General features: G+C 40.1%; 1 protein-coding gene across 1 annotated transcript in view; it reads right to left on the bottom strand.

Annotated features, from left to right (window-relative positions):
* The window catches only part of PAK3 (p21 (RAC1) activated kinase 3), a 114,417-nt gene that overhangs the window by 68,394 nt on the left and 26,664 nt on the right, over positions 1-19,359 (bottom strand). Inside the window, exon 3 of the mRNA XM_052663029.1 lies at positions 956-1,056. Coding sequence (XP_052518989.1) covers positions 956-1,056 — 101 coding nt within the window. The remainder of the gene's footprint in view (positions 1-955; positions 1,057-19,359) is intronic.

Raw genomic sequence — 19,359 nt, 5'->3', positions numbered from 1 at the left:
TTTAATATCTAAATTTCTCTCTGGTTTAAGAAGCCAAGAATCAATGGAGATGGTTCTATCAAAGATTTTTTTTCCAGAATGCATTCAAAATTACTCATTATCTCAGAAGGCACATTTTGACTGAGGTCCTTACTAGTATGAAAAAGTACTTGATTTTCCTGAGGACATATTTCTACCCATATCTTTTCCTTTATCCATCTAAAAGAAAAATGCTAGATCTTTTAAAAAAAAAAAAAAACAGGCGTAATATATCAGATCTGAGATTATGTGCCATTTGGGCACTACCAATATCCAAAGAAAGACTGGATCTATAGCTATAGCCTTTCTGGGAAATTCTTATTGGTATTTATTATAAATACAAATATAAAGTAAGTATATAACCACTAAAGCACACAATACACCCATCAATATTTCTTTCTGAAACATGAGGTTTGTTGTTTTGAATGTCTATAAAATATACCTGTATATAAGCATAAAAATAAGCTATGTTGTTGAAATCAAAGGGAAAAAAGGTCAGTTTTACAGAGATTTTTGGTTAGTGTGGTTAATTTATCTAGGTAATCCAGGATCCAATGTAAAGCCTGAATTATTCAGATAGACTGTCCTCATTGGCCAAGTTGAGTCAATGGTTCTCAGATTCACTTCAAGTGATAAAGAACAATCTCAAGTTGAGTCTATCTAGACTATGCTCCCTGTGCCATAGGAAATTAGCATTTTTAATCAAGTTGAAGGCTAACCACAATTAGACATTTTTGTCACGATGAACAAAATAATTTTGCCAATTCTAAAGCCACTCTCTAGTTCCACCTGTGATAGTCTAGGCAAAGTCCATCTTCCTTGAAGTCACCAAAAACATCAAGTCTGATATTTTGGGACATGGCAATTCTTCTTTGAAACTGATTTTCACAAAGGAATTTTTTTATGCCTTACAAAACAAAATAAGAAGCTTACTTACAGTGAATTCCCCGGTGACTGCATCAAACCCAACATGAATCGTATGTTCAAAGTCTGAAGGAAGAGAGATCTCTGGGCGCTCTTTCTCTTTCTTCTTATTGGCTAAAGGCAAAATGTTAACATGTATTTATTTGGGATAAAGTTTTGGCATCCATAAGTTGTACAGTTAGGTTCATCAAAATAATTACAAAGCTGAATGACAATTGAGACCAATGCAATTATAAAAATATTTAACTCCAGAATTTATAATTTTATATAAGTAAGTGGCTGAGAGCTGGACAAAATGTCAGGTCCAAATAATTTACAAATTTCCAAATCCAATTCAAACAAAACTTGTAGTCAAACTGATTTATATCTTTTACCAGTCTAATGATATAATCAACAGGTATCTAGGTAGATTGTATTTAACTGGCTTTGCTGAATCAAATATCACCTACTAAAGAAGGAATTCATTAGACTCAAGTAAAGCTAAGCTTTACTATTAGAAAGAATGAATAGAAAAGTGCTTAAACTATCTTTAAGTGTTTATCTATTAAGCATTTCTATGTTAAACCATAGCTAAGTATTAAGTAACTAGAACTTTTAAAACTTACATGCTTACATTACAAAGCATATCTTAACAGATGCTTAGTCTTCTGTCAGTGAGAATATTATTACAAATCAATAATATTGCAAGTCTCTCTTTATCATTAAAAATGTTTTAAATCATATCTTACCCAGAACATTGCCAGTGAAAAAACAAAGAATAAGAACAAATTGCTGCTTTTTACTGAATTAATTTCAGGTCATTCCTAGAAACAAAATTTCATGCAAAGATGGACACAATAAAGGACAGAAATGGTATGGACCTAACAGAAGAAGAAGATATTAAGAAGAGATGGCAAGAATACACACAAAAACTATACAAAAAAGATCTTCATGACCCAGATAATCACGACGGTGTGATCAGTAACCTAGAGCCAGACATCCTGGAATGAGAAGTCAAGTGGGCCTTAGGAAGCATCACTATGAACAAAGCTAGTGGAAGTGATGGAATTCCAGTTGAGCTATTTCAAATCCTAAAAGATGATGCTGTGAAAGTGCTGCACTCAATATACTAGCAAATTTGGAAAACTCAACAGTGGCCACAGGACTGGAAAAGGTCAGTTTTCATTCCAATCCCAAAGAAAGGCAATGGCAAAGAATGTTCAAACTACCACACAATTGTACTCATCTCACACACTAGCAAAGTAATGCTCAAATTCTCCAAGCCAGGCTTCAGCAATATGTGAACCATGAACTTCTAAATGTTTAAGCTGGATTTAAAAAGGCAGAGGAACCAGAGATCAAATTGCCAACATCCGTTGAATCATTGAAAAAGCGAGAGTTCCAGAAAAACATCTACTTCTGTTTTATTGACTGAGGATCATAATAAACTGTGGAAAATTCTTCAAGAGATGGGAATACCAGACCACCTGATCTGCCTCCTGAGAAATCTGTATGCAGGTCAAGAAGCAACAGTTAGAACCAGACATGGAACAACAGACTGGTTCCAAATCAGGAAAGGAGTACATCAAGGCTGTATATTGTCACCCTGCTTATTTAACTTATATGCAGAGTACATCATGAGAAATGCTGGGCTGGATGAAGCACAAGCTGAAATCAAGGTTGCCAGGAGAAATGTCAATAACCTCAGATATGCAGGTGACACTGACCTTATGGCAGAAAGTGAAGAACTAAAGAGCCTCTTGATGAAAGTGAAAGAGGAGATTGAAAAAGTTGGCCTAAAACTCAACATTCAGAAAACTAAGGTCACGGCATCTGGTCCCATCACTTCATGGCAAACAGATGGGGAAACAATGGAAACAGTGACAGACTTTATTTTGGGGGTCTCCAAAATCACTGCAGATGGTGACTGCTGCCATAAAATTAAGACACTTGCTCCTTGGAAGAAATGTTATAACCAACCTAGACAGCATATTAAAAAGTAGAGACATTACTTTGTCAACAAAGGTCCGTCTAGTCAAGGCTATGGTTTTTCCAGTAGTCACGGATGGATATGAGATTTGGAGTATAAAGAAAGCTGAGCACCAAAGAATTGATGCTTTTGAACTGTGGTGTTTGAGAAGACTCTTACAAGTCCCGAGGAAAGCAAAGAGATCCAACCTGTTTATCGTAAAGGAAATCAGTCCTGAATATTCATTGGAAGGACTGATGCTGAAGCTGAAACTCCAATACTTTGGCCACCTGGTGCAAAGAATTGACTCATTTATAAAGACCCTGATGCTGGGAAAGATTGAAGGTGGGAAAAGAAGGGGACAACAGAGGGTGAGACGGTTGGATGGCATCACTGACTCAATGGACATCAGTTTGAGTAATCTCTGGGAGTTGGTGATGAACAGAGGCCTGGTATGCTGCAGTCCATGGGGTTGCAAAGAGTCAGACACCACTGAGCAACTGAACTGAACTAGAAACTTCAAACCAATTCCGATATTTTGTAGCTATTCGTCCATGTCCTTATAAATTTTGTCATGGTAGCCATTCAAAATCATTGTCCTCAAGTAACAGATTTTTCATACTGACACAATTATGAATAAATATTTCAATAACTAATAAGTCAAAAAACTTCAAAGGAATAATCACTGAAGAAATAAATTTGGGAACTGTAATGAAATTAGTCTATCTCAAAATGATCCCAGGAGGCAGTTATTGTGGAAACACTGTAAGATGGCATTTATATATCAGCAAATTTGAGTATGTATCTCTGCTATGGCTGCATTTCACAGTCAAAAAAGTAATAACCTCCTAATACAGGGTAAGTCAGCATGAACCAGTTTTGCCCACTTGAAACCAATCAACTTTAGAGCTGCCAGGGTGGCAAATTTAGAACATTCTGGTTCAAATAGATGTTTCCTTGCCCTGAATTTTAGACAACATTCAATTAACCATAATGGATTACTGGTTCTGGATAAATTTAAAATTCAAAACATTTCATATCCAATGGTCACTCCTATGGCTTCTATTTGGGGACAGAGATATGGGACACAAATATGGAAATTCAAGAAGTAAGAGGATTAAGATACAAGATTAGGAAAGAAAGATTAGGCGGTCAGGGGGAGTGGGTGAGGGGGACAAGGGTCACTCAAAGTCTTTGCCTGGTCATGGAACACATTTAGGATTCATTTTGAAAAGTATATATGTGCCATCTAAATTCAATTCGGTATAGATTCCACATTTACAGTGAATCTATTTTATTGACTATCACTTTAACTGAACAATGAAGATTAGCATTTTCTGTAGGTACTTCTACTTCCCTTGCATGTTTATAGACCATAACTACCACTTATAATTGTTCAACTACCACTTTTACTGGTCCAGAAAGGCAAACAAAACACTTAGCTTTCTGTTCTAGCCAGTCCACTGATCACCACTGATCACCCAGCTACTCTTGTAATCACTTTCTTATTTTCCTCTTTCCTGATCTCCCATTCATGTTGAACATGGCTAACCACCTTTCTGTTTCCTCGACAATGTGGTCTGATCCTCCTCCTCCCTAAGTAATCATTTTTTAGTTGATGGGCATTTCTTACTCTGCCTTTCCTTTCCTAGTACAGTCTTTGGCATTCATTTCTCTTGGATGGCATTCACTCCCAGATACTAACTCATGTTGGGTAGTTTCCTAATCTGTGGTTGGCAGGGGTAGATATAGATTTTGTGGGTACAAAGACTTTATGTGATTTGAGAGGAATATTCCCTTTAAGTAAAAACAATACAAAAATGGTAGGACTCCTTCAAGAGCCTTGGAAGAATCCCAAGTGAGAAACTGAAGAAGCAGCTGAATTTACTTCACAGTAAATCTACTGGTGGTTGTTGACCATTCTGGTATCAAAGACCAGTATGAAAAATCTAAAGAAAGCTGTGGTACTTCTGTCTACAAAATTGGATCAGTATGAAAAATCTAAAGAAAGCTGTGGTACTTCTGTCTACAAAATTGGATTATACACACATATACACACTTCTGAATATAACTTCAGAGGCTCAAAATTTCCCTAGGATCCAGGTTAAGAACCCCTACCTTAGGCCATATCTTTAATCATGATATCAATTTGCATTCATGATCTCTCTTGTCAGCAAACAGGCTCTCCTTATTTCTCTGTTAGCAACGGCAGCACAATTGAAGCATGTTGACTGAGATGTAAATAAGTGTTAGTTGCAGTCATGACCAACTCTTTGCAGACCCCATGGACTGCAGCCCACAAGGCTCCTCTGTCCATAAGATTTTCCAGGCAAGGATACTTGAGTGGGTTGCCATTTCCTTCTCCAGGAGATCTTCCCAACCCAGGGATAGAACCCATGTCTCCTGCACTGCAGGCAGATTCTTTACCGACTGAGCTACAAGGGAAGCTCCACTACTTAAGTTGAATGACAAGAATCAGCTTAATGGTGTCTCCCTAAGGCCACCTGATTGCCAGTCCCTTACCAGCCTAATTATGCCATTCTCATCATGTAGCACTAATTATAACAGAGGCAGGACATCCAAACTGCTCCTCCTTCAGTATCCATGTTCTCAGTGAAATGATAACCACTCACTGCCCAGATTAGAGAAGGATTAAGGCCTTGGACTCCTCCCCTTTGGGAGACTCTAAGCAATGAAAAGATTATGACTCTCTCTCTCAAATGAAAACAATCCTACTTCATAAAAAAGGTAAGGAAGCCACAAAAGTTCTGATGTTCCTATGATGATTAACTTGTCTAACTACTGTATATCCCAAACCAAAATGTTTTCACATTTTGGGTGCCCTAATTTGCTGGGTCTTAGACACGTGCTTACTCTGGCTATTGGGTATTTCAATACTGGCCCAATTGCTCAAGTCCTAAATTTGGGAGCTTCTTTGACTCCTTCGTTAATTCAATTTAATCAGTCATCAGGTTCTAACTCATTTTGGATCCATCTTCTTTCTTTCTTCTCCACAGATCATCATCATCTTAGTCCAAGGCACCAGCATTTTTCACCAGGTCTTACTATCACCAATTTTGCCCTCTGTGATTCATTACTCTGTGGCCAGAATAATCTTTTTGGAATATATGTATCTGACCACATTCCTGCCTTTAAGACTCCGCATCATCCAGATGTTCAAAGATCATGCACCCTAGCATGTGAGCCAAGGGCCTGCATGATCTGCCCCCGGCTTACCTCTCCACTGTCTATTCTTGCTGGGGCCTCCACTATTCCTTATCCATTTCATACTCCCTCAACTGCCAGCTTCTCTCTTACTGCCAAGCTTTTACACGTGCTAGGCTGAGGCCTGGAAAGCCTGACTTCTTACCACACGCCTCTGCTTTGTGTGGACAACTCCCATTAATCCTTACTCTTGAAGACTCACTCTTGCATTCTCTCTCCTTTGGCAAGACTTTTGCTGTCTTCCTTCTGCAGACAAAGTTAAATGCCCTTCTCTTCCTGCTCCAATAGAGTGACCCAGTGTATACTCTGAGCTTGGCCCTGATTAACACTGCATTTTCATTTCTTCTTTACATACCTATCTCTGTAGCTAAAATTTGAGACACTTGACAGCAGAGACTGTATCTTACTCATTCTCACATTTCCTAGCACACAGCTTACACCTGCACACATAGTCACTAGCATTTAGAGAATATTTGCCACGTGCAGAGTGTTTCTAGGGTTATCTCATTTAGTTTCAACCACAATTTTATAAGGCAGAGCTGCTCAGCTGGTAAAGAATCTGCCTGCCAATGCAGGAGACACAAGAGAGGCAGGTTCGATCCCTGGGTTGGGAAGATCCCCTGGAGAAGTAAATGGCAACCCACTCCAGTATTCTTGCCTGGAAAATTCCATGGACAGAGGAGCCTGGCGGGCTACAGTCCATGGGGTCACAAAGAGTCACATATGACTTAGTGAGCATGTACTCACACACACACACACACACACACACACACACACACACACACACACTGTTGTATAGATGAAGAAAGTGAGACTCAATGAAGTTAAACCACATATGCAGGATTCAACAGCCGACAGAGCCAGGATTTGAATCTAGATCCCAGCTGTGTCCACAGAACCTACACTCTTAATAGTTGCACTGTTTATTATTCAGGCTTTCCTGGTGGCTCAGAAGGTAAAATAATCTGCCTGCAATGCAGGAGACCCAGGTTCAACCCCTGGATTGGGAACATCCTCTGGAGAGGGAAATGGCAACCCACTTCAGTATGCTTGAGTATTCTTCAGTATTCTTGCCTGGAGAATCCCCATGGACAGAGGAGCCTGGTGGGCTACAGTCCATGGGGTCGCAAAAAGTTGGACATGACTGAGCAACTTCCACATTTATTATTCAGTATCATTAAAACAAAATCAATAGATTTGAGCCTAATCTTCAGCAAATGTTCAATGACTGGATCCTAAGTTAGAACTTTTTTTTCTTTTTCTTTTAAGGAATACTAAAAATGTCTGTATCTCCTCTAGAAAATTCTCAGAGAACTGGTTGTTTATATTAAGATTCAGCCTAACCTGAATCTTGGGCTCATAAGATGCAGTCTGTTCAGCTCTGGATTGATATTTGCAGAGAGCAGAAGCACAAAGAAGAAGCACCACTTTGTAAGACTATCAACCATATTCTATTGGAACCTAGAACAAAGGTCACAAATTGCTGACTAGACCACAAATCACAAATGGTGTTTAGTACTGGGACCCTCTGCATGTGTATGGGTTCTGGCTGTAACTCCAGGGGTCAGCTAGTCTCTCCAGAGTCTTTCATCTTGACATCTTTCTCCATCCCCCTACATTTTAAAGGAGAAATCATCTGCCATCTCCTATATTCTTCACTCCAATGTTTTGCATTTCCTCTAGTGACTAGGGCTTACTCCATTAAAATCCCTCTACACCTTCACTCCAACCTCTTCATTAAAGGCACTGTTTACTTCCTGCCTTAGGTTCTCAAACCTCACTATGCATCACTTTTGTGTGGGAAACTTCAAAAAAGTCAGAGAGTGAGTGAGTGAGAGAGTTGGAGAGGTGGTGGAGAGAGATTTCAGAGCCCTACTGCTAGAGATTCAGATTTACTCTGGGGTTGTCCCCAGAATCGTTGATTTTTAAAGGCCCTCCAGTATTTCCTTAAGCAGCTGGGGTTGAGAAAAATCATTTTAAACCCTGCTATCCAACGAAGGTATCACTTTCTCAGATAATCCTGATGGACGCTGATCATTCTTCCCCATTCCATGTCTTTAGGCTTAGGGCAATGGAGAAGGGCACAGTTGCCTCATTTTTATTCCAAATTGTTTGAGATAAGCAATTCTGCACTTGTATACAAAGCCCCCTCCTTTGAGGTCACTGCCATTTAGTTCTCCTGGCCAAGCCCCCTTTATCATTGACTTTGGCTCCCAGTATTCTTTCCAACACTAAGTGCTGCCATCTTGCTGTTAAACATAATATACAGATGGGCACCTCTGTCACACACCCCCTCTCCTTTTATGTCCTTGATGCCCCTCAGCTTTAACGAACTTCATCTCCTTTCCACTCCTTCAATCCATTCCCATGGCCACCATTACATGAGTGGTTCTTAACCAGGGCTGCTCATCAGAATAACCTGTAGAGTTTCACAAAAATCTGAATATCTTGAGCCCACTCAGAACCTACCCTATCAGAATTTCTGAAAGGGAGGCCTGGGCAAATGATATTTTGAAGCACCATAGATGATGTGCAGAATGGAGAATCACAGCTATTTCAGGCCTTTTCATTATCCAGAATGACCTTTTCTCTGTAATATTCTCTCAGATAACTCTGTTATCTTATTCTCTGGGCCCAGCTTTCTCACTCTTTCATGTCATTATTCCTATTTTACTTATTCTTTGATTTCAACAAAACCTCCAATCCCTGGATCCTTCCATTTTTAGCCAACTGCTCAGCTTCCTCCTGGCCTAGACTCTACAGTACATCATTTAAACTGCCCTTAAGCCACTGCCCTGGAAACTATGCTCCTTTGATCTCCTCTTTCAACTCTCCAACAAAACTTTACCCGGATAGAATCTAGCCATGAAACCTCCATTTCCATACCGAGGCTGGTAAAGTTGTTGGGGGCAAAAATCACAACCATGTAGACTAGTGCTTACTATAAAGGTCATGGACCAGAGCTGGATCATCAGTGGTGCTTGCAACACCCTTCTTGGCCCTGGTCAACTTCCTTTCCCACTCCTCTTAGGGAATATTCTAGAATTTCACCACTTCACTCAAACTTCTGCTTCATCCTCTCCTCCTCTACTTTCAGCATAAGAAATTCCTTCTACTTCACTGAAAAAACAGAGGCCATGAGCTTAGAACTCCTTTGACTTCACTTCCTGTCCCGCTCCTAGGAATGTATCTCCATTAGTAACATCTCCCTTCACATCTTACTGGAACACTGTCCTATCCTTCTACCTGAGGTTTATACGCTCACTGGTGCTCCACTGTCCCTGTCCCTCTCATTTCTCCATTGCGGGGGGCGGGGGGGTCTCACTCCATTGATTATTCCCTATTTCTTCTTACATCTTCAGTCTCCTCCTCTCTACTGACACTTCCTATCTGGCTTTAAAAATACATGCTGAGATTTCTTTTGTCCTTAAAAATTAAAACTCCCTGCTACCACATAGCTTTCTTCAGTTGCTATAATCTCTCAACCGTTTCTTCTCTAGCTTCAACTTCTTGAAAAGGCAACCTAGACTCCCTTCACCCTCACTCTTCAAACCAGTGAAATGAATCTGAGGTCCCAAACTGATCTCCTCCCTGAGATGGCCATTTTTCAGCCCTCACAGCCACTGACTTCAAGTCAAAACTGACATGCTGACTATGATCTTCACGAAACTAACGTCTCCCCACCATCTTTCACACAATTCTTTCCGAGAGTCTATTCGTACATTTCTGGGTCTTCTGTAGACTCTCAACTAGTAGTCCCCAGGAGCTGTCCTAGGTCCTCATCTCTTATCATCAACACACTTTTCCCTTAGGCCACTTCATCTACTTGTGTGGTTTCAATTACTGTCTACTTTCAAGACTCCCCAGGTGGATCTCCTCTGACCCCATGGAGTTAAATGCCTATTGAACACCTTTATTTGGCTGCCTCACAGCCCCCTCACTTGAAATATTTTCAAAAGAAAACAAATTCTCAACTGCCTCTCCCCACCTACAAGAAGAAACTACAATTCCTCTTGTGTTCCCTACCTCACTCTATTTAGCTGCTCTTGTCACCATCTGATTACTTGCCTGCATGCTATGCATGCTCAGTCAGTCATGTCTGACTCTCTGCAACCTCATGGATTGTAGCCCACCAGGCTCCTCTCTGGCCATGGCATTCTTCAGGCAAGAATACTGGAGTGGGTTGCCATGCCATCCTCCAGGGGATCTTCTTGACCCAAGGATCAAATCTGCATCTCTTGCATCTCCTGCATTGGCAGGCAGATTCTTTACCACTGAACCACCTGGGAAGCCTGATTAGTTGCCGAGTTCTATTAACACTTCCTCCTAAATATTCTCTCTGCATTGCTCTTTTATTCTTACAATACTGGCCCTTGGGTTAGGCCTCTGTCATTTCCCACCTGTGTGATTCACACAGCCTGACTTGCCTTCTTTCATGATGCCCCCATCCTCTGCACCATCCACATTCATTCTTTTCCTGTGGCTACAGTGATATTTTGAAACACAAATCTGATATTATTTCCCTGCTTCAGTGTTGGCCCACTGCCTTCAGAATCATATCCAAAGCCCTTAGTATGACATATGTAAACCCTCGGGAACCCCCCCAATTACTTTCACAGCTCCATCTCCTACCCTTTCCCTTAGCACTCTATGCACTAGTTATGCTGAACTACCTGTAGTTATAGTCATAGAACCTCAACTAATACTATGTCATGCTTACTGCCTTCATAATTCTGTTCCTTGTATCTTAAGTGCCACCCAACTCTTACATAGCTGGCTCTATTCCTTCTTTAAGACTCACCTCAGTTGAGTGGTCCCCTCCTCCAGGAAGCCTTCCCTAACTGCTCCTTCCCTCAGTCTTCAATAGACACCCCTCCTCAGTGCTTACTTCTCTATTGCACTTACCATGCTAAACTATACTCACTAACTGACTTGTATGCGTCCCTCGCTAGGCCATCAGTTCCTTCAAGGCAGGAACTGGGACTTACTCATCTCTGTACTCCAACGTTTATCTAGCCTGGTGCCTGATTCACTAAATATTTAATGAATAAGCAAATGAAAAAATGAATGGGTGAATGAATGACCTTCATTATATGAAATGAGACCCAATATATGGAGACAGGTCATGCCTATTTGCCATTATGTGTTCACGGATGAGGAGACACTTATCCAGTTTCCCCAAGAAGGCTGGAGGGGTGGGAGGGTATGTTTTAGAATTGCGCTGGGTGGTGATGGCAGTGTTGCTGTTTTCCCCAATACTGGGGATGACCCTGTACTCATTCAGGCACACCTCTTGCCAGGTGCCATGTTGGGGTCAAAAGCATATATTGGTAACTCAGTTGTGCCGGGTTCAAGGTACAGCAAAGCAACCAATTCTCCCCTGGACAAAATCCCAGGGCAGTGCTACGCTTGCCTTCAGAAAGCATTTTAGAAAACTGTCACCTGAGTCGTCTTTGTTGTAGGAGTTCCATTTGTCATCTTCCCCTAAAATTCCTGGAAGTTTTTTTGGACCTTCTCATTGGATGTCATGGTCACATGCAGAATTATTTTTTAGAACACTACCTAGTTCCTTCAAAGCAGAGCATAAAGGAAAAGAAAAGGAATAACAGAGGACAGACAGAGAAACACTTTCCTATATAAATTTGGCCTAAAAGCATAGAACAATCATTATTTTTAGAAAAGCAATGGAAAGCATGCAAAATTACAATGTATGGCATAAGGAAAAAGTGACACTGAAAGCCATAATAATACAGAAAGATTAAAAAAACAAAATATTATATAAAACATTTTTTAAATGCAGAAACAATTTTTCCAAAGTGGGGGAAAAAACCACAGAGGCTGAGTAGTTCTAAACAGCAAGCATTTCACAACCTTGCCTCTGAGGAACAATGCTTGCTAGGGTCTTGGCCCCCTTTCCTCGGAACCAGTCAGTGGGTCAGTTAACCAGTAGACTTGGAATTGTGGATCAGTGCGGTGACAGATTGTACTGGGTGACTCATTGGGAACCTAAGGAATGTTCTAAATGTGTGATCTCATTGGGGAAATAAGCTTAGCAAACATGAAACAGTTTGACAGAAGACAACAAAATTCTGTAAAGCAATTATCCTTCAATTAAAAAATAAATTAATTTAAAAAAAGAAACAGAAACCGATACTACCAGACTAAAAGAAATTTGGTGCTAAGCTGGGAAGAACAGAGTATAAAGCCTGTTGTATGTCCAAAGAAAAGAAGATCAGAGAACTCTGTGGTGGAGAGTGAGGGCTTACTGGAGAGGAAGGAGGGTTTGAGAGATGGGTCTTAAAGAAGGGGTAGGCAGGAAAGGTAAGGCATCTCAAGTAGGAGAAATAGGAGAAGCAAAGCTTGGACACTGGAATATCTATAGCACACTGATGAGGAACTGAGAAGAAAGAAGAGTAAATGGATCAGATATAGTCTTAGAAATCAGGAAGAAAGAAGAAATTGGATAGTCATAGAGTGTGCTTGGAAAGGCTTTTGAGCAGATAGATGCGATGATGAAAAAGGTGTCTACTGTAAGACAAACCAGGTAGCTTTGTGCCACTCGGTACACATGGGATGATGGGGGTAGGCTTCAAAATGGCTGTTCTTTCACACAGGCTGAGGAAGAAAATGAATGGTGGGGATGGAATCGGAAGATCCATCTGCCACTGCATCTATTGCCTTGGAGATCACCTGCTGGGCATTTTCTATGTAAACTGTGTGTGTGTGTGTTTGATTTCTGCACCCAAATCGAAAATGACCTGAGGACAGAGAACCTTGTCTTACAGGTAGGATCCCCCCACGACCCTCAGCACAGAGCGAGACACATAAAAAGCAGACACCAATCTTTTCTGAGTAAAATATGTAAGTAAACTGCAAAAGATGCTCCTGCTGCTGCTACTGCTAAGTCTCTTCAGTCGTGTCCGACTCTGTGCGACCCCATAGATGGCAGCCCACCAGGCTCCCCCGTCCCTGGGATTCTCCAGGCAAGAACACAAGCCTATATTGACATCCAATTCTGTTCTATCTCATTTTTAAACTGAGGTAGCTAATAAACTAGCTCCGGGCTCAAAATCAGCATGCAGCTCAGATTTAATTTGCTGGTTGCACACAGGTCTCTATCAGGTGAGCTTCCATTAAGTTCATTTGAGACCAAGGAGGTCTAATAACATATTCCACTAGGAGGCTTGTACTGGAGTTGCAGCCCTCCTAGGAGGGTCGCTTGTCCTACAACCCCTAGCTTGACACTAGAAGCCCTCTCCTGCTCCCCCAACCTGGAAGCAATCTGTACTCAGTGTTGTGTGTTCCTGAAGCCAAATAACTTGTGTGGACAGAGAGGTCATTTCCGGCAGGGCTAGTAGAGGTGGCTGGGTTAGAGATGCATCATATTAAAATGCTTGTTTTTCACCTCAACATTTCTGAGCTTTGCTCTAGGAATGCCATGTTAGAAGGATAGAGAAATATTTTCAAAGGGCCACCTATCTATGGGTGACAACCTTTACTTTTCCTAAGAGACGATTCTTAGTGACTTGGTCACTCCTTAACTGGATGAGAGACGCTTTCAGTGGTTCCATCATTTTCTCTATTTCACTAAGAGGCTACTAGTCAATGGCTCACAAAGATCATGTACAAAATGTTACCCTTGTGGTCTTTTAGGAATTAGAATGCCTCAGTGTCTGCTTAACTACCAGGAAAGTAAATTAAGTACTGCAGTTGGTGCTTTAATTAAAAAAAAAATGCCATTTTGCTCCATCCCCTGCTTTGTGGGTCACTGAGCACCCTGAGCCATAAACCTCCCTCTCTCCCAAGGGAAACTTTTTGCAGCCTTATTCTTGGATAAGACTAAGTATCCCAGAACAATTCTTTCTAAAGCAACAGAGCAGCCTTGCAGGTGGTATCGAAGAGGCAAGTGCTCAAATAACAATGTTGTGATAGTTTCAACATTGTTAATCAGCTATACTCCAATATAAAATAAAAAAAAAAAAGAAGTGAGTGCTCATTGTGAGGACAATAGTTCCAAAGGGACTGATTTATGCAAAGACGGTTCTAGTTTTTGGCAGTTCTGCTCTATAAACAAACATCCTGTTGGAGAACATATTATGAGAGGGGACCCACAGGAATGTCTCACCTCCTGGATTCATGAAATGCACATTTTCCCTTATGCAAGACAGAGACTAGTTTTCTAGTTTTCCTTTATTTATTTATTTATTTATTTATTTATTTTGGTAGAAAGAATGACATTTTGTGGGCCTTAAAATTTATTTTTCCCATTGGAAATACTTCTATGTGGTCACTACAATGGAAAATTAGGCATAAAAATAGATTTATTTCTTGGCTATAAGTATTTAAAGCAAGGTGGGTAAAAGATTTAAAAAGAGGTTCTACATAACAGATATATTTCTGGCTTAAACCTAGCATCCTGGGCAAAATACACACTGATTGAGCAGAAAAGGAAATTAATGTTTAGTAAGTGAGGGAAAGGGCCCAAACCCTTAAACACTGGATTATGAATGAATCTAAAGGGAGGAATGACAGGTGACTCTATATAGTTCTTTAATATTTTAATTATAAAGTATCAGATATTTTTGTAATCGAGAGTTAAAGGATGGAAAAATATAACACAGGAATCAAGGAAAAATAATTAACAATGTTCTTTTTTAAAACAAAGGCTGTTTCCTTCTGCTAGCAAGTTATGCCTTCAGGAGGAGTAACTTGTAAAAAGGCATGACTACCGTTGTAACTGTTGAGTGAGAAAATAGATTAGATTCTCTTAGGTTTTACTTGCTTCCATAAAAATTCCATTTTTGATATTTCACTGGCCCCAAACCTATTTTCAAAACACATTAGGTGACTCTCTTTTTATGACAAGCAGTATCATAGTCAATCACTGAATCAGGAGTCGGGGATCTAAATTCTAGGCCAGCCTCACTTTGTAACTGGTAGTGGGGAAGCTTTGTAAAAGTCAGTTAACCTCTCTAAACTTCTGCCTTCCTTTGTAAAATGGATAAACCTTGCCTTCATCATAGGAGGTTTGAAGGAGGTGATTGATATGAAAGTTCATCAAATACTATAATAACCCTACAACTGCCATCCAAAAGACATCATCTCACTAGGAATATACATACATATTAACAGGGTGACTGTTTTTGCTGGAGAATTAAGGAATCATGTCACCATCTAAACCCAGCACTTCCCATCTAGTGAATGACGACCTTTCAAACATAACTACCAAGAAAGGAGATTAAACTGGGCTATCATAAACAGTCACTGCTCTTATGTCTTTTGTTATATTAGCAAACCCCAGTAGTTGGGAAGGCCCATGGGGGAAGGTTCATTCTCCTGTCTTCAGGTAGAATGTGCTAAAGCCATGAGACTCCATCCTCCAATAAAGAACCTAGAAAATTTCACCCTTAGTAATTGATAAAACTTAATCGGCATATCTGGAATTTCTTTATGGCTAGTTACATTCCCTCTGGTGAAATAGTAAGTCCATTTCCCCCATCAGCTCTTCAGTGGCTATGAAAAACAATATATGTTCTCTATAAATTGGCAGCCTTTAATGCATAGATAAAAACTCAAAGTGGTACCTGATTCTGCAAGAGTAGCTATAAGCCCAATTCAAAAGTGGCATGTTCCATGAGGATGATAGGGAAAAGGAAATGATGGTCCCATGTGAGCCCCTCTGGTGACCCCCACTCACATACAGACAGCCGTCAACTTCAGTGGTATCATCTTCAAAAACATTCAGCAAAAGTGATCATTCTGGCAAATTATCAGGAACCTGACTCTTACCCATCTTCTTCCAAGGCAACACACACTAGTTTCACTCTCATTTATACCCAATTCACACGTGCAACAATTTCAATGGAAAATGTTGGGGGAAAAAAGGAAATATGAGGCAATGCCCTCAACCATACACTTCCATTCACATGGATAATTATATAGGGCACAAATAAGTTTGAAGGAGTCGGGGAGGCCTCATTTGTTTTAAGGAGGAAAACAACTTCATATCCCTTAGCTGGTGTCAATTTTAGTCTCCTTGCAACCCTTCATGTTAATGTTTGATGTATCTCTCTTCTGCCTTCCTCTCTTCTCCTCCATTTCCTATATCTTCTGCATCTCTTAATCTCCCCCTCATACACTCTCTTAATTCCTCATAATTCTCATAACTCTCATAATTCTCCCCCTCATTCCTCTCTTAATTTCTCCCCATTGCTTCTTTCCTTTTTTCTACTTATCTCCCAATCCTGCATTCCATACTATTTTTTTTTTTTTGCATTTGTCTGCTGTCTCTAGTGGGATACCATATTTGTGCTCAACTTCCCTGTTTACTGGCCTTGAAATAGAAGCAAAGGCCCTAGTACAGAGTGCATCCTTACCCCACCATTTTCCCATTTCAAACACAGTGGACTTCTACGAGTAAAGGGGGTAATATAGGAGGCTCTTGCCCTGGGGCAGAGCACTGACCCTGGAGGACAAGCAAGATGCTATGTCCTTCAGACTCCCCAAAGGGCAGAGCAATGACCTCCAAAGAGTACTCTTTGCTGAGCTGTATGGTCTACATTTGAAGAACCAAGAGGGACTGTAAACACTATCCAGGATGTAGTCGTCTCTGACATCTGGCTTTCTGCTAAGACAATCCTCAATTAATTGAGACTCCCATTCATTGTTAACGCAAAGAAAATAACCTTGAGCTACTGCAAAATCCCAAAGGGTCTTCAGCATCACTGAAGAAAGATGGCATACTGTTCAGTCTAGTTAGCACACTAAGAATTTTTTATTGTGAGCAATTAAAGTTAATAATGTATATTGACCAAAACATGTGAATAACAAGACCATAAAGGATAACTGAATCTTTAATGTTAAACAGTAATGCTTCCTGCTGTGTAGTATAGATAGAAGACAACATACTCTAGGAATTAGAACAATAATGTATATGATATACAATAACAAAACTATATGGCACTTCAAGAACTTTTTCAATAAAATTTTTAAAAAAGTTTTCACATATATGAACATACTCAATTTAGAACCTCAACCTTTTAAAGTAAGCAATATGTAAGCCAGTAGACACACACTGGATGAGAATCTAACTCATCAAACACCCAAATCAAATTGTTAGCACATCTCTCTGGTCAACAATATTTTCTCACCATCATTTCTTTCCAAAAAACATGAAAAAAAAAAGTTTTCTTTCCTTCTGAGTGGCAATAAAAAGGAGAGTGTGATAGAGCAGCACAAGCAGAAGGTTTGGAGTCAGAAAGACCCAGGAGATTTCTGGCTTCTGGCATCTGCTGTGTGACCCTAGGCTGTCTACTTAAATGCTTTGAGCTTAAATGGCCTCACCTGTAAAAGGGGGTTAATACAGAGTGGTTATAAGAATTGAAAGACTCAATACATGTAATGTGCCTGACACAGGCTTGACACTAGAACTAATAAGTTAATCTTAGATCACTTTCTATTCATCCTGATTTGCTTTATCCAACTATCTCCTTGTCTGCTTCCAGGAAGTAGGGGCCTTTACTTCCATCTGCAGGGCTCACTAGCTCCCGAATCTCTGGATTTCTCACAAACAAAATGCACAGGAACTGTGCTCCCTAAAGACACAGCTCTTCACACAGCACTGCATACCCCCGAAAGACACCTAAAGCTCTAGTGCAGCACAAGACATGAGACGCATAAGCACGCTTCAGATGACACAGACGTCACACGGGACTGTCCCTTCCAAAGGTAGCCTCACCTGCCTCTTTCCCACATGTTCATTTTTTAAGAGGAACTATGCCATTTTCAGAATCCTGGCTGATTCACTTGTCTCACTGCCTTTGCCTTATTGTTTTATTTATTCATGTATTTTTTATGGATTTATTCATCCATGTATTTATTCTCCACCATGTTTCGTAATGGATATAAGGTGGTTTACAAGAAAGGGATGGGATGGAGAAGGACGTGTGTGTGGGGGGTCAGAATAGAGAACACATGTACACCCATGGCTGATTCATGTGAATGTATGGCAAAAACCACTGCAATATTGTAAAGTAATTAGCCTCCAATTAAAATTTTTAAAAAATTTAAAAACAAAAAGAAAGGTAACAAGGAAAAGTGCCCTTGGCTACTTTCACTTAGAAACTGGAGTGGCCCTTGTTGTTACCTGGATGCTAAGCCCCTGGAAAGAAAAGGCACAATTGTTATGGATTTTAAGGCTCCTCCCATCAATATTCTTAGTTTTCTCTTTCCTTTTTCAGTCAAATCTGAATAGTTTTTTTTTTTTTAAATATCCATTTGAGAAACCAGCCAAAGATATTTTACGTAAAGGGAAATGAAAGCAAAGAGGTCTTCCTTTGTTTCCAGGTTTCAAGGAATTCATGCCTGGAGTAGTGGGTCTCCAAGTGTGGCCCCTGGACTGGCAATATCTACATCACCTGGAAACTTGTTAGAAATCCAAATTCTTGGGCCTCAAGCCAGATCAAATAAACCTGAAACTCTGAGAGGTGGCACCAGCAGGCTGTGTCTGAACAAGCTCTCCAGAGTGACTCTGATGTACAATAAATTTTGAAAACCAAAAAAAAAGAATACACAAAATACAGTATGATAGCAGCAGAAATTCAAAGTCAATCAAGTGAAAGGAAAACAAAACAAAGATAAGCTCATAAAAAAAGCCTGGAGGAAAGCTATACCAAGTGCATACACACCACAGAGGCCCATTACAGGTGCCAGGCATGGGCCACACATCTGGCACTAAATTTTCAAGCAGCCAACCAAAGAGAAACGTAACCTCACACTTCACAGGGTCGATAAAAGAAAAATGAACCTCGTGTTCAGGATATCCTTTTCCTGGTCTAAATTCTAAAACGTTTCTATGGTGAAGCATCATAATATGGTGGCCAACTGTCCCTCTTACTTTGCTCTAAAACTAAGATTCAGCTCTTGGAAAGGCCTCCAACAAAGAGATCCTCAACCTGGAAATTATATTTACTGCTTGTTTTTCTTCTACCTGTCTTTTGAAGTTCCATTCGGTCAATGAAATGTAGCAACAAAAGAGATTCCTTAAAACAAACAAACAAACAGAAACCTCTGCTGTCACCAAAGCAAGTATTTTCATTTAACTCAAGAAATAGACAATGTGATATTATTTGTGACAAAAATTTGGATAGGATCCCAAATAACCAACAAAATAAATGGTTAAATAAACCATGATGCTACTATATGATGAAATATTCTACACCATCAAAAACTGTATTTATGAAAAA

Source organism: Budorcas taxicolor, chromosome X (assembly GCF_023091745.1).
Source record: "Budorcas taxicolor isolate Tak-1 chromosome X, Takin1.1, whole genome shotgun sequence".
Lineage (NCBI taxonomy): Eukaryota > Metazoa > Chordata > Mammalia > Artiodactyla > Bovidae > Budorcas > Budorcas taxicolor.
This window is presented reverse-complemented; position numbering and strand designations above follow the sequence as displayed.